This window comes from Coprinopsis cinerea, assembly GCF_000182895.1.
Source record: "Coprinopsis cinerea okayama7#130 chromosome 6 map unlocalized cont3.6, whole genome shotgun sequence".
NCBI lineage: Eukaryota > Fungi > Basidiomycota > Agaricomycetes > Agaricales > Psathyrellaceae > Coprinopsis > Coprinopsis cinerea.
This window is the reverse complement of record NW_003307539.1, coordinates 243,431-258,707: the sequence shown is the minus strand read 5'-3', so window position 1 is coordinate 258,707 and position 15,277 is coordinate 243,431. Positions and strand designations below refer to the sequence as shown.

At 46.3% G+C, this 15,277-nt stretch overlaps 5 protein-coding genes across 5 annotated transcripts; 2 read left to right on the top strand and 3 right to left on the bottom strand.

The window, feature by feature from the left end:
- Positions 1–273: 273 nt before the first annotated feature.
- CC1G_12736 (hypothetical protein) lies at positions 274–1,277 on the bottom strand (the record flags this gene model as incomplete). The annotated part of the gene is made up of 4 exons (XM_001841342.2): positions 274–601; positions 665–741; positions 806–1,074; positions 1,133–1,277. 4 exons carry the CDS (start codon positions 1,275–1,277, stop codon positions 274–276), a joined length of 819 nt encoding a protein of 272 aa, XP_001841394.2.
- Positions 1,278–5,003: 3,726 nt separating this feature from the next.
- On the bottom strand, positions 5,004–5,375 carry CC1G_15511 (hypothetical protein; the record flags this gene model as incomplete). The annotated part of the gene is made up of 1 exon (XM_002910924.1): positions 5,004–5,375. One exon carries the CDS (start codon positions 5,373–5,375, stop codon positions 5,004–5,006), a length of 372 nt encoding a protein of 123 aa, XP_002910970.1.
- A 4,894-nt stretch (positions 5,376–10,269) lies between these two features.
- CC1G_15510 (hypothetical protein) lies at positions 10,270–11,199 on the top strand (the record flags this gene model as incomplete). Its single annotated transcript, XM_002910923.1, has 4 exons — positions 10,270–10,401; positions 10,844–10,981; positions 11,034–11,114; positions 11,191–11,199. The coding sequence occupies 4 exons, from the start codon at positions 10,270–10,272 to the stop codon at positions 11,197–11,199; spliced, it is 360 nt and encodes a 119-aa protein (XP_002910969.1).
- A 536-nt stretch (positions 11,200–11,735) lies between these two features.
- Positions 11,736–12,501, bottom strand: CC1G_13296 (hypothetical protein; the record flags this gene model as incomplete). The annotated part of the gene is made up of 3 exons (XM_001841334.2): positions 11,736–11,783; positions 12,081–12,232; positions 12,378–12,501. 3 exons carry the CDS (start codon positions 12,499–12,501, stop codon positions 11,736–11,738), a joined length of 324 nt encoding a protein of 107 aa, XP_001841386.2.
- Positions 12,502–13,932: 1,431 nt separating this feature from the next.
- Positions 13,933–15,010, top strand: CC1G_13295 (hypothetical protein; the record flags this gene model as incomplete). Its single annotated transcript, XM_001841333.2, has 4 exons — positions 13,933–13,961; positions 14,419–14,487; positions 14,578–14,927; positions 14,979–15,010. The coding sequence occupies 4 exons, from the start codon at positions 13,933–13,935 to the stop codon at positions 15,008–15,010; spliced, it is 480 nt and encodes a 159-aa protein (XP_001841385.2).
- Positions 15,011–15,277: the final 267 nt, after the last annotated feature.

Below are 15,277 nucleotides of genomic sequence, written 5' to 3'. Positions count from 1 at the left end.
TCCCGAGAGTGTGAGTCTACAAAATCAAGGTAATACGTCAATACTGTGCTAAAAGAGCAGAGAAACAGGTCATACTCATCTGAATATATTCAGTCAGGTGGTGGATATGATCGTCCCAAGTCCGCATCACCCTTTCTCACAACTGTGTGCAGTGAGGAATGTTGGAATTTTTGAGCTCAGAGCGGAGCATCAAAAAAATCTCTCGAAGATACTTGTTCTCGACCACATTCAATAACTGTTCAAAGAACTAAATTACGGGTGGAAATGAATGTATCAGACGTGGAGCCCTACTTGATCATCGGAAACAATCCATTTTACGAGGGCGTCTATAAAAGTGTCGTGGGAGTAGGGATACGATTGCGGGATTACGCTAGAGTCCCGCTGGGGAGCTGTCCCAGCACCAGTACCTTGCCTCGATGATTGCCTATGCACCTCTACCTTTTTCTGAACGAATTCAGCGGTAATAGAGATACCAGCCTCATCGCAAGAATCAACCCAGTCGGCAAGGTGATGGTCGTACAAATGGGTGCGTAATACAGTGGTCCCCGTGTTCAAGCCAAACTTCTTGACCTTGAACCGCTCGCGGTTATGATAGATCTTTCTACAGTGCATAATCACAATATCAGCCCAAGCAGGAGAATAGGGAATGACTCTCTAGACATACCGGCAAAATGTACAGACGTGCGCATCTCCGTCTTCTTCAATGTAAAAGCTCCAAACATCATTGGCTTTGGCGGCCACCTTGGCAAGATCCAGGGGTGTGACGTTTACGAGGCGAGCGGCTGTGTGGACCAGCACGGGGTACAGACAAGCCAGCCAGGGTCTCGCTGGTATCAAAGCGAGGCTGAGATGGGGTAGGTGAAGTGTTGCAACTTTCCGATGAATCGGAAACATGGGCAATGTCAACAAGCTCTGTTGGCGATGAGCGACCAAGAGCCGCTGAGCTATGTCCACCGGGATGGGAAGTGGCAGGGGTGTGAGACGATGAGGAAACAACAGTTTCAGACTCCCAGACAGTGCCAAGGTCCTGACCCGATGTTACTGGTGGGACGTGAGAGGCGGGTGGATGGGAAACTGCACCGGATGACTTGATTAGAAGAACGATCTACTTCAAAGAGCATAGTCAACGCACGGTCAACCTGAAACGTTGTGGCCAGAGAACCGCCAGGAAGTGTTGTCGAAGTGTCCACTGTGGCACTGTGTCCACCACGGCCCCTACCACGACCATGACCACGACCACGAGAACGAGCATTTGAGGCACCACGGCCAGTCGCCATGGTTGATGCACCAGAGATAGTACTTTGACCACTGCTTGCATCGTCGAGCCCTGGGGCTGGAGTCGATTGATTTTTTTTGCAGGTCATTGCAGAGCAGGTGCTGGGATACAGAAACTACGCTGGACAGACTGGCCTTTTATCTCAGAAACTTGCGACTGCGATTTGGGGCATGCGTCCATCCACCAAGAGTCGAGAACATACCTCAGAGTCCAATTTGGTTCGTGTTTCCACAGTCTTCACCCTTCAACAAAGGCATTTGGCACCCGCCTTTCCTTCTGCAACTTCTGACGAAGATACACCCCTTCATTGCGCACCAAACCCTGCGAATCTCAACACTATTCGCAACCCTGTGGACTCTTTTTGAATTGACCTCAGAGCCTGCTCCACCACACCCTGAAACGAGCCCCAAACACCTGTAAGCGCCCTCCAAACCCAGATTTGCGAGTTCCCTTTCGAGTCGTGGTTGGACAGCTGGAAGGTAGAGCGTCCAACAGGCAGGAAATTGGTGGGAAATGACCAGGACGGCCCTATCTCAAAGACCTGTGGAAATGGCACGGACACCCATCTAAGAGACTGGGCATCCCGTCTGACTGAGGTGCTTATATACATTTCCCAGTGGGTAATAGAATAATGTGAGGATAAACTAATACCACAGAGAAGGGGAAGTGACTGAGCACATCCCAGAGATAATCCATCCGAAATGACTTGATCAGATGGTCGAACAATAACTGAATAATAAGAAGAAACATTGTACACTACATTGAAGTCGGAAAAAATTCAATACTCCTCCTTGGTCATGCATCCAAGAAGGAGAAGTCCAAGTCAGTAAGTGAAATTGGTATGAACTGTATGAGTGAGCCCTTTGGTGAAAATATCAGCCAGATTATCAAGCATGTTGATGTAGATGGTGTTGGAGTTCCAGAGTTGACGAGGTCTCGCGTAAGAAATGAAGGGAGATGTTGATATGCTTGGTATGTGCATGGAATTCTGGGCAACAAGAGATGGTGATGGCTGCTTGGTTGTCCATGAATATAGTCATAGTTGAAGGCTGTGGAAGTCCGAGTTCATCGAAAAGAGATCAAAGCGAAAGAGCTTGCTTCACAGTGTGAGTAGTGGTGATATATTCTGCCTCAGCAGTCGAAAGTGTCGCGAAGAGCAAACACTAAACCAAACCAAAGACCAGTGATGTGGAGCAGATAAGAGTGGAGAGTGAGATAAGAGCGATGAGTGACGAATGCAGATGAATGCTGAAGCGATGTATTGACGAAGAGGTCAAGCTGAGGAAGTACAGAGGGTTCTACCTAGCTTATATACCTATTCTACAGTCTACATAGCCGCAATGAGTCAAGATGATGAACAGATGGTGAAATGCAGAAGAACAATAAGGAGAGTCACAAGGCTGCGCAAAGAATGAAGAAGACAATAACGGAGTAACAAGGCAGTGCAAGAATGGAGAGAACAATAAGACGTAGGGCGAAGGGCATAACGAGGCAGTGTTCCATGGGAGAAAGTGTCCGTGTCGAGAATAAAGGCAAGATATAAGAATGAAGAGGAAGTGATAAGGGAAATGAAAGTGATAAGATAAGATAAGGAAAAATAGGGGCTCGTACCCGCTGTTCACAACAGAAAGGGAGATGGAAGATTGCTTCTTTGAGCTCCAGAAAGTCGCTCCTCCTGTAAGTGTGCAGATACATATGTATATCTACTAATGGACTTGCAATCAGCATTGGAAGCCCAATCAGGGTCTGAGTAGATGTTCACCTCAGGCCCCCAATCAACCTCTAGCCTGCCATAAGTGAGGTGAAGGTCTTTGGTGCCTTTCAGGTAAGGAAAGACACATTTGACTGCAGTCCAGTGCTTTGGTTGGGGCTTCTGAGTGAACTGCGCAAGTCGGTGGACAGCATAGGTGATATCTGGATGTGTACCATAGAGGAGGGAGTTAATAACGGTTGCATAAAGTCCAGAACCTTGTTTGTCAGAGGTAGGAGAGTTGGAGGCAGGAGGGTCAATGGAATTGAGGTTAACATTTCCCGTCAAGAGGTGTACAGATGGAATTCAAAGTTTTGAGCTGAGTGAAGCCCTCATCGTGCATCACAGAGTTAAATTTTCAATTCCAGACATTTCTGGGCCTGTTTTGTCAGAATTTGTGACTTTGGCACTTTCCCTTGGTCGATTTCCTTCATGCTTAGTATCATTCAAACTGGCCTTTCACACTCTTTCTAATGATACCCGGGGGACGGTAATCCGTCCACTGGTTACTGAGATATTTGTGTTTTACTTCATTTTATCTAATAAGCACTGGATTGCTTGGCTTCAACCATTCATGTGTTTTTGGGTATGCAGAGTTCCGTCTCCCGATGTTTTACTGTCTGCAATTGTCTTATATAGTCGCAGCATCGTTCTGGAGTCCCTCAGTGCTTTCCCCTCACTGCTGGACTTCAGTTCGCTGTTTTGACATGTTTAAGGTCATAAAGTGCACATTTGAGGTGGCAAACACATCCTGGACTGTCATCAAAACCTGGTGGCTGCTTCATAAAGATCTTCTCATTGAGTTGACCATTGAGATAGGTGCTTTTGACGTTGAGTTGGAACATTTTCCAATTATGAATGGCAGCAAGTGTCAGCAACTAACTACTTGATCTGATGCTCAAGCAATCAATAGCTGCACTAGGAAAGACTTTGACGAAAAGTGATGAGATTCAACAAGAGCTAGTGTGTTGTAGCTAGGAATAAACCAGCTAAAGACTGGGGAAACTACTCTAACAAGTCTACTCTATATATACTACTTGAGTTGTTTATACTTGTTTGGTCAATAGTCTGTGTGTGCACAGTGTTTTGTCTAGCTGGGGGGGTACGGTCCCATGACTCATCACATGTCAGGGTCACATGACATCCTACACTACTCATTCCACAAATATCTATCTGCATCCCACAGGTTCCCTTCCAGCCAGTAAGTCGACAAGTTCCCAAGTCCCCATCTTCTCCAACAGGAGATTCTCCTGGGGATTTCCCGCAGGTCCTGCGTCAGCAGGGACTCACCCGCCGACACAAGATGAGCCCCGCTCGCGCGGGTTTTGACGACCCACCCCACCCTGGCAGTTTTCTTTGATCCCGCACAAGCAAGGAAAGAGGTTGACCCCGCGCAGGCGGTTTCTTCGGTCCCGCGTGAGCAGGGACAGAGTCAACCCCACCCTGGTGGTGGTGTCGATTTCACGCAAACAGGGCAAAATGTAATGAATGTAAGCGAAAAAGATCATTTTGAAAGCAGAAAAAAGGTAAAAAGATGAGAATGAGTGTCCAGACGATGGACGCCCACCATTGAACGCAACGTCAGTGACGTCACAGGCGTCAATGGTGTTATAGTCATACAAAATGAGGTCAAAGTCCGACTCAGTCGACTCCTTGCTCTTGCCTTCAACCTTCACCGTCAGCCGCTTTAGAAGTTTTCCTTATATTCTCGTGTTCCTTTTCAAACTCGCCCAAATTGTCTATCTCTCCTTCTGCTAGACTCTAGTTGGCTGGTTCAGGTGATCCTACAGACACCCGGTGTGGTTCATGAATTGTCTGGTTTGGCGGGCTCTCCAGGTGCACCGAATTCACTTTCTGTTATCCGTGATTCATCAAGCCTTCTCGCTTATTGTCTTTTTTATATCATAAAGTTATAAGCATTTTGTACTGTCGTATTTACCATGAATTCAATTGTATTACTTCTCCCGCTCCCGCAGTTCAGCGAGAACCCCCGCTCCCCCAGGCCGACGAGAACCTGCTCCCTGGTGAAAACAGTGTCCTGGACTCCTGCGTCGGCAGTGCTGCACCCGCGCTGGCGGAAACCCGCAGTAAAACGGGAGATTTCCCTGGGGAAATCTCCCGTGAGGTGTATGGGGAGCCGAGGGACGAGGCCTTGGATTTTCCTGCCCTGGCAGTGAACCCTCCAGCACCTGCAGGGGATTCTCCTGCGGGAGCAGGAGCTCTCTTCCTGCGCCTGCGGGAATCCCCCAGGAGGTCTTCCTGGGGGGCGGACTTGTAGTGAATCACCTTCCACTTCTCAGCATCAGGGCCCTCCAAGGTGTTGGTAACACTCCTGGGTAGACTGTCCATGATCCAGTTGGAGAACCACAAGAGCCTGAACTGAACCCTGAACTGAACCTGAGGTTCGGGTCCAGGTTCAGGAAATTTCTGAACCCAAACTTTTGGCCAAAAAGTAATTACATCAAAAATTGGGAGAGGTACTATTGAAATACTACACAAAAGAGGGACAAAATCAGGAATAAGACTATTATTTTCGCTTTTTCAGTATTAAGACTGGTTTCTATTGGTTTTTAAATGTAATAGAGAGTTCCCAATGTAGTAATAGTAAATGAATCAAAAAGAATTCCTGAAAAAAGCGAAGAAATGAGTGAGGTATGAATGAAATACTGGGGGAGGGAAAGGATGACATCATACTAATTAAGATAAGATTGGCTTTCTGATGATGGAAGTTAATCAATGATATCAATGATTGACATCATCAGGCACCATGATGTCATGATAATCAGGAACAGGAACAAATGATGTCATACTCATTGTCAATCAGAATTTGATTTGATCATCTATGTTTATTGTTTCCGGAAAATGGTACTATTTTGGAGCTTCCAGGTTGGCTTCCCATCAATTTTGGAGTGCATCACGTTTGATGGCTGGAATGGAACTGGAAGTGGATACCCTTTGTTTGGTCCACTGGAAGTTCCAAGGTGGAAGTGGAAGCTGGAAGTGGATTGGTGGTGGAATTTCCTGGATTTTTTTTGGGATGGGCAGAGGCTGGAAGCTTCCTGGGAAGGGGGGTCACATGACCCTTGGAAGCGAAGAAATTAATATGATCTTCGTGATAGGCTTCCATAGGTGACTGAAGTGTCGGGTTGAGCTTCAACCTCCCATCAGACTCATCCAACACCCAGACATTGCACCATACTTATCGATACTCCGTATACGCAGCTCCTATACTCTTCATTCAGGCCTCCCTTCCTCTCTGAACCTCCCGATAATCTACTATAAATACTGCCATCTTGTAGTAGATACTCCTTAGCCTGTTATCGAGAACCTTTCCTCCAGAACTTCTATCGCTCTTAGCTCAATCTCTTCTGTCTGCAATAGTGACAGGCCTCTTGAACTTGACTCCAGAACCCGCACTTCGATCCAGAACCTCCAGAATTCTTGAACTCTTGAGCGACTGTTGACAACGACAAGTTCTCGTTGTCCGAAGTTGTAACAATCCCCTTATGAACCTGTACATAGGTACTCTTAGCTAGCATATACAATAATATCAACTTTGTCTGAGAGATCCTCCTCTGTAAAATTTCTCCAAGGCATTGCAAAATTTCTGTCCCACTGGCTGGAACAATAAGACGTAGGACGAAGGGCATAACGAGGCAGTGTTCCATGGGAGAAAGTGTCCGTGTCGAGAATAAAGGCAGGAATAAGAATGAAGAGAAGGTGATAAGGGAGATGAAAGTGATAAGATAAGATAAGGAAAAATAGGGGCCCATACCCGCTGTTCATGACAGATAGATCGTCATCAGGCCTTACGACAAGATCGGAGATCAAGCGAAGGGAGCGATAAGATAGGAGATAAGATAACCAGAACGACGGAACCAGGAACGGTTCACACAGACAAGTCCCGGTTCCGCCGGGCAGACTTCCTCAGTGGGTATAGATGAAACGGGGTGCTAGAGATCCCATGACCCTTTGATGAAGGAAAGTCACACAGAAAGAGGGGACAGAACGATGAGTCCATATGCCACCCTCCGGCAGAGATTACAAAAGGGTATACCATTTGGTTCCGCGGAAGCATATTCACGGAGGAACCTTGGGGTTTCCCACAACCGACAGCTTCCGTTCCAATGGAACGGAATGCTCAGAATTCATGCGCTTCAACAGTGCATCAATAGACGCCCATGTGCATAGTCGGCATGACACCGCCAGTCCTTCTTTTATCGAATTTCCTTCCTCTTTTGTCTCTCTGTTGCTCTGATATCTCCGCTCAGTCTCTGTATTTCATTCATTTGTATCACGCGTATATTTGTCATATATTTTATAGCCTTTGATAGTCTTTGTTTTAAAACTCGTAGTCAAACACCGTGTACCATATAAATAGGCCCGCCGAGCAGAAAAATCATCAGATACCCCTTTGACTCGATTTTATATCTTGTCCTGATTGATGTGGTTGTTCAGTAAGAAAAGAGGAAGTCTCAGAGAGTTCGAGTTAAGCAAGTCAAGTCGAGTTCCGAGTTTACAAGTCAAATACACGAGTTCGAGTTAAAACGAGTCAACGAGTGATCCCACCAGGACGAGTTATCTGTGTTTTCAAGTGAATTTGAGTTAAAACCGAGCTGAGTGTTGAGTCGTGTGTTTCCCTTGTGTGTAGAGCACAACAAAATTTTAAAAACTTCGTTTCATAAAGTCAAGAGCCTTTCCAAAGCTCTAAAAACTCAAAAACCCGTTCTATACGAGTCTGAGAGTCTTCTCCTCATTAGCTATGTCTACTAGAACAACAACCCCGTCAAACTTGCGTGCCAACGTACAGTTAGTACACAAAAGTCTTATAGATTCGGCCACCAGTCTTCATCTTCGTGTCACTTGTCTCACAACAAGTTCCACTTGATTCAGGACCACCGGTTGTTTTCTTGCTCTTCTTTGTGCTTTCTGTGCTAGCCAGCACATCACCGAGGGACTATGGACTACGCCCTGGTCTTAGATGGTTCTTCCTCACAAGGACTTATTGTCTACTCAGATTCGGACTTTGCTGCTGATCCTATCAAATGCAGGTCCATGACTGGATTCATCATCAAGTTGGCTAATGCTACTATCAGTTGGACTTCACATGCTCAGAAGACCATTGCAACTTCGTCTACAGAAGCCGAGTACATGGCACTCTCCGATTGTAGCCACCAGGTCATGTGTCTGAAGCATATGTTCAACAAACTAGGCATGCCCATTGACAAAGTGCTGATCTGCACAGATAACAATGGAGCTATCTTCATTGGCTCAAACCTCATCCAGGAATGTCGTATCAAACACATTGATGTTCATTATCACTACATCCGCAAATGTGTTAAAGATGGAGACATCGAGATTCTTTGCGTCAACACTAACGACAATCCTGCTGACATGTTTACCAAACCTCTTGGTCATGTCAAGCTTGAGCATTTCTGTGAACAACTCGGACTTGAGTTTGGAAGGGCTTAAGTTCTTGAGTTACGCTCAGTGCGCTATTCATAGCTGCACTTCATTGGGAATTTCGCACATTACTTTCGCACATTTCCGGCTTTTTCACTGTCCACAAGTCAGCAAGTCGGCACCGGCGTCAAACGCGTCACCTTGCCTCCTCCTCTCCCTACTTGCATGCACGTGGCTGCGGTTTTGTCAAGGTAGTCCATCTCAATCTGATTCATATACCCTCTGGGCGACCAAAAATCAAAGAAAAGTTAAGTTTGTCCAATTTTTCTCAAGAGAATATGTCATTTGGTTCGTCAATTTCCTCTCAATGACATCTCACAATACACGACCGTTACAGAGAGCATAACGAGGCTCCAGTGACGGCTGGAATCAGTACGGAGGTTGTCTCAACTAAAGCAGTCGGTATTTTATTGGTGCACCTTGGTGGGGATGCACAATGACAGTGTCCGTGTATGCCGCTTTATTCTCGACTGCACTTTTCCAAAAAGTAGACATGTCTTTTTGCACTTTTTACTTTTCTACTTTTCTGGCTTGCCGGCGGCTTGAGGGAGCTTGTGCAAGTGGGAAAAAGTGATTGGTAAGCTTTCTGATGTTAGCGAGAAGTGTAGAACTTATTATCTTATCTGTAGATTATATAATAGATTAGATTAGTGAGACTTGGTCCAGAACATTCTAGAACAGTATAGTGTAGAACATTCTGGAACGTAACATGAGCAGGTGCTAATCCTTGAACTATATAGCATAATTATCGATCATTATTGCTCATGATGACTCAATCACTTACTCACCCCATCACACCTTCCATATTTATGTAGTTTATGTCACATCTGTCACACTCCCTGTAAACTATAAATACCAGCCCTCTCTGGCCTTGGAATAGATGACTGAGTTCATCTCAACTCTTGTAGTTAGCCACTAGTTAGCCTCACACAACTCTCTACCTGGTAAGTCTTAGAGTAGACCACCTTAGCTAGATAGTATTTGCTCAACAAGGGCTCAGTCTATTGATGTAAAAAGGATTTAATGTAAAGAGGGAGTCCTCTCATAATGCCCAATGCAAAAGATTTGGCGTTAATTGAAGGGGAAGTGGTCAGAAAGTGCCCAAAACTTCAATCAGGTACCATCAGACAAGGTCTCACTTATGTCACCCAGTCTGCCACATCTATGTTGATTGGAGCCCAAATAAAAACAATGCTTGTACTCTACAGGGTCTTGCATATTGCCCAATGCAAAAATTCCAGCAAAAATCAAACTGGAAGAAGCAGAAATGAAGCCAATACCAGGGAGATCATGATAGTGGTGACATAATCAACCTGAAGTGTGTTGGCCAGCTTCCTTTCTTTCCGTCCCCCACATTTGTTACCTTTCCATAGCAAGAATAGTGAAAGTCAAGAGTCGGCTGACCCCTGCGGGTTTCTGGGTCAACCCCGTCACGGTTTGGATACGGGTCGCCATTCCCAGACCCGGAAACTTCAAAATGAGCCATAGATCATCCAAAATGGATGAGAAATGGTAGAGATACAGTCAAATAAGTGTTTTCACCATATCTCAACCATTTCTTATCCGTTTTGGACAATCTAAAGCTCAACACGTGCAGAAAACCCGTCGGGTTACGGGTAGGGTCAGGCCAAGGGTCGGGTCCGGGTCGGCCTTCCGAAACCCGGGGTTGACCCCTGGTGATCACTAAGCAAGAATATCAACTCAGGGCTGTGCACTATCAGGAGATGTCAGAGCAATAATTATCTTCATGGCTCGCTACCTGAGTGTCCATCAGATCACAATGTGCATGGACCTCAACTCGAGGACCATCTACCAAGTGCTCCAAGACTTCAAGAAGCACAGGCTGGTTTCCAACGAGCCAACCTCAAGCTCTCACAGATTGAAACAGAAGCTAAACTTTGACGATGCAAGGGTAAGTTCCTCAGATTACTCTGCAGAACAATTGCTTAGACACCAATCCAAAGTTCATTAGATGTGCAATTGAGCAGAAGCCAGATATTTATCTGGATGAACTCCGTTCCTTGGTGGTCGCCATTCCCAGACCCGGAAACTTCAAAATGAGCCATAGATCATCCAAAATGGATGAGAAATGGTAGAGATACAGTCAAATAAGTGTTTTCACCATATCTCAACCATTTCTTATCCGTTTTGGACAATCTAAAGCTCAACACGTGCAGAAAACCCGTCGGGTTACGGGTAGGGTCAGGCCAAGGGTCGGGTCCGGGTCGGCCTTCCGAAACCCGGGGTTGACCCCTGGTGATCACTAAGCAAGAATATCAACTCAGGGCTGTGCACTATCAGGAGATGTCAGAGCAATAATTATCTTCATGGCTCGCTACCTGAGTGTCCATCAGATCACAATGTGCATGGACCTCAACTCGAGGACCATCTACCAAGTGCTCCAAGACTTCAAGAAGAACAGGCTGGTTTCCAACGAGCCAACCTCAAGCTCTCACAGATTGAAACAGAAGCTAAACTTTGACGATGCAAGGGTAAGTTCCTCAGATTACTCTGCAGAACAATTGCTTAGACACCAATCCAAAGTTCATTAGATGTGCAATTGAGCAGAAGCCAGATATTTATCTGGATGAACTCCGTTCCTTGGTTCGGTGTTGTGGAATTGATGTAAGTGAGAGCACAATCTGGTGCACCCTTGCCAGAATGGCATTTACAATCAAAACGGTGAGTTAAGCTTATGCAGGAATTGTGATCAGCTCAGCTGATATATGAAAGATTACAAAGGAGGCTATCAAATAAAGTAATGAAAAGCAAGCACTACACCAATTTCTATATGGCTCTCAATATACTGCCGACCAAACTGTATTTGTCGATGAGAGTTCTTTTGATTGAAGGACTCAATTACAATGTTGTGGGTGGTCTTTGACTGGGAAGAGAACACTCAAGAGGCGCTTCTTTGTAAGGGGCAGATGGTAAAGTCCTCTTTGTTCTATTCCTGGCACCTGATGGGCATCTCATCTCCCGATACTAATTACTCATTACTTCTAGCATTGTCAATGGATGGGCACTATAAGTCCGCCCCCCAGGAAAACCTCCTGGGGGATTCCTGCAGGCACAGGAAGGGAACTCCCGCTCCCGCAGGGGAATCCCCTGTAGGTGCGGGAGGGTTCACTGCCGGCGCAGGAAAATCTGAGGCCTGGTCCCTCGGCTCCCCATACACCTGCGGGAAATTTCTCTGGGGAAATCTGCCGTTTTACTGTGGGATTTCCGCCAGCCGCGGGTGCAGTACTACCTATGCAGGACACTGTTTCCCCGGGGGAGCAGGTTCTCGTCGGCCTGGGGGAGCGGGGGTTCTCATTGAGCTGCAGGAGCGGGAAAAATAATACAATTATATTCATGGTAAATACGACACAAATACTAATACATAGTACCTATAACACTCCAAACGAAGCCTGAGTACTGAGTGGCATGGGAGACAGACCTGCAATTTAAAAGACAGTATTGTCAGTGTCATTGAGATCTTTGATAAATGGTAATAACTGGATTGTTGACTTACACATATACTCGGACCTATGATATAAAAGAGACAATAAGCGAGAAGGCTTGACCAGAAACTGAATTCGGCGCACCTACCTGGAGAGCCCGCCAAACCAGATGATGCAGGAACCACGCCGGGGCCCGGGTGTCTGCAGGATCACCTGAACAGAACCAGCCAACTGGCACAGGAAGAGTCATAGACGGCTTGGATGAGTTTGAAAAAGAACACGAGAATATAAGGAAACCCTCTAAAGAGGCTGACAGTGAAGGTTGAAGGTGAGAGCAAGCCTCAAGGAGTCCGACTTCGGACTTTTGACCTCATTTTGTATGAGTATGACACCATTGACGCGCGTGATGTCACTGATGTCGCGACAGTCAATGGTGGATGCTCACTCTCATCTTTTAACTTTTTTTCTTTTCCACTTCTTTCCTTGTTGTAGATCTCATAATTCCTTTTGGCAGGGGAGAAGGACTTGGATAGGAAGGCAACGGGGTGGCAGTTACCATTGGAATCCATTGTTGAACTTATCTTATCTGTAGATTACATTGTAGATTAGATTAGATTAGTGAGACTCAGTCCAGAACACTCTAGAACATTCTAGTGTAGAACATTCTGGAACGTCACATGAGCAGGTGCTAATACTTGCATCATTATCGCTCATACTTACTCATGATGACTCATTTGCTTACTCACCCATCTGTCAGGGCTCGAGCTCTTAGACGACTCTGATACACACTCACGCCTTCCCTAGACTCAGCTTAGATTTCGACACTTCGACTTCACATCTCGACGTCTCGACTTTCGCTTCTGGCCATACTCGAACCCTCGACTTCCCCAACGTCTTCAGCCGCACTGCCACCTAGACTCCGGTCACGTCAATGTCTACTGATCTAGACTTCACCGGATCAGGCAAGACGCGCGACTTGGCTCCTTCTGTGATCTCGGATCCTCTGGAAGCCTTGTGGACTTTAGGCAGGCTGTTACGGTCAAGGGACGCGAACTCGAGTGAGCATGCATGTCGACTATAGAGTCGTGGTTTCGAGGCAAGTTCGAAGAGATAGGCGTCTAAGAGTGCCTCACAAGAGGTATTGTCTTAAGACGACTAGAGCGAGTTCGAGGGAAGAGTAGAAGAGGGTATGATTCACGAGAACTAGCTAAAGAACAAGAGAGGTATCTAAAGAGCTTATATACCTATCTAGCTACATGAATGTGAGTCAAGAGAAGTCAGAGAAGAAGACTGCGCGAGCACAGGTTACTGCGGAGCGCAGCAGAGATAAATTAGAGAACAATAAAGAGTGGCTGCGCCGCAGCAAGATGGAGTCATAAAGAGTCAAAGAAGGCTGCGCCGCAGCGTGTAAAAGGAATTAACAGATAAAACAGTCTACAAGATAAAGAAAGAGATCATGTGAATAAGAAAGAGAGTCATGTGATAGAGAAGGGACGCGAAGAGAAAAGATAGGGGCGGAATTCGTAACACGGGGTGCTTGGTATTTCGAAGCCTTCGACTTCTGTATTGTTCTTTGGAAGTATGTTCCCTTTCTAGACGTCTTCGTTCTTTGTTGTTGTCCGAAGTTCCCTCGTACGTCATATCCTCGACTTTCCTGATTTATCGATGTTGTTATCTTTAGAGGTCGGAGGTTAGCCTTGGTCTCACATTATAAGAATGTGTACCCTTCGTCAAGGTTTCCTATGGCTGGCTAGGCCGACGGGCCGGACGGACACCTTGCGGCGAGAGCGCGACGTGAAGAGATGACTGGAGCTAAGGCTCGACGGTCGAAGACGTTGAGGGAGTTAAGTTAGACTTAGGAATTCGGACAGAGCATTCGATGAGGGAAAAGGAGCCGGGGTCCTAGTCGAGATTCCGGATGAGGTATCTACTACAAAACCATACAGTACTTATAGAGGACACGTCTAGAGAATCTACGACAAGAGAAGAGCGGAGAAACGATGGAGAAACATGAAGGCGAGACTAAGATGTAAGAATGAGAAATACAAACGACATGAAGGCGAATCAATCCAAGAACAACAAAAGACAGTCGAAGAAGCTATCTACGAACCAATCACAACATGATAAGAAAGTCTAGAGCGAGGACATGAAGTAGAAAGGTTGAAGACAAGTCTTGAGCAAAGGACATGTGATGAGGAAAGATAAGCCAAAGAAATGAAAGATAATAACATTGCTAAATCAGGAAGTCGAGATATGATGTACGAGGGAACTTCGGACAACAACAAAGAATGAAGACGTCTAGAAAGGGAACATACTTCCCAAAGAACAATACAGAAGTCGAAGGCTTCGAAATACCAAGCACGCGCCTAAAGTCCACAAGGCTTCTGGAGGATCCGAGATCACAGAAGGAGCCAAGTCGCGCGTCTTGCCTGATCCGGTGAAGTCTAGATCAGTAGACATTGACGTGACCGGAGTCTAGGTGGCAGTGCGGCTGAAGACGTTGGGGAAGTCGAGGGTTCGAGTATGGCTGGAAGCGAAAGCCAAGACGTCGAGATGTGAAGTCGAAGTGTCAAAATCTAAGTCGAGTCTGGGGAAGGCGCGAGTGTGTATCAGAGTTCTGCTAAGTGCACAAGCCCTGACAATAGCATGGTATCCGAGAACCTCATCTTCAAGGGTATTGTCCCAAACAAGTCCGGCAGGAAGCTATACAGTTGCAAGTACTGCAATAGTGACCCGATCGAGCACCGAGATGGCCGCCCAATTGAGCATTTGACGAAATGTTCCCAAACGAGCGATGATCTCAAGCAGATGGCTCACCGATGGCTTCTCACAAAGGGCTTTATTCAAGAGAAGGTTCCCATTCTCCCAACGCAGCAGTCCTCTCATGCCGAGACCAATGGAAATGATATGGCGGCGTCGAGCTCAGAGCCGCAATACGAGGCTATTCCTGTCAAAAACTGGAAGCCAAAAACACTCGATGGTTACATAGACCACCGTATGCTGGAGGCTCTTCAAAAAGAGGCTGATGTTCGCTGGTTTCGGTTAGTATTCACTTGGCTTTACGTTACGTTGTCCTGAAGAGCCCAAAATAGCTTTACGGTCAATGCCAATCTGGCATTTCGATCTTCTCACGACCCATTTTTGGACTACTTCTTCGATTGTGTCCGGGCATCTTACCGACCTCCATCCCCCTATGTAATGGGGACTAGACTTATTCTGGCGGAATCTTCTCGAGTCCATCTCGAGGAGATGGAATTATTGAAGGCAGCAGATGCGCTGACCCTTCTTTTCGAGGGCTGGGAGGATGCAATGAAGAGATCTCTTTACGGTTCTGTCACTGCACAG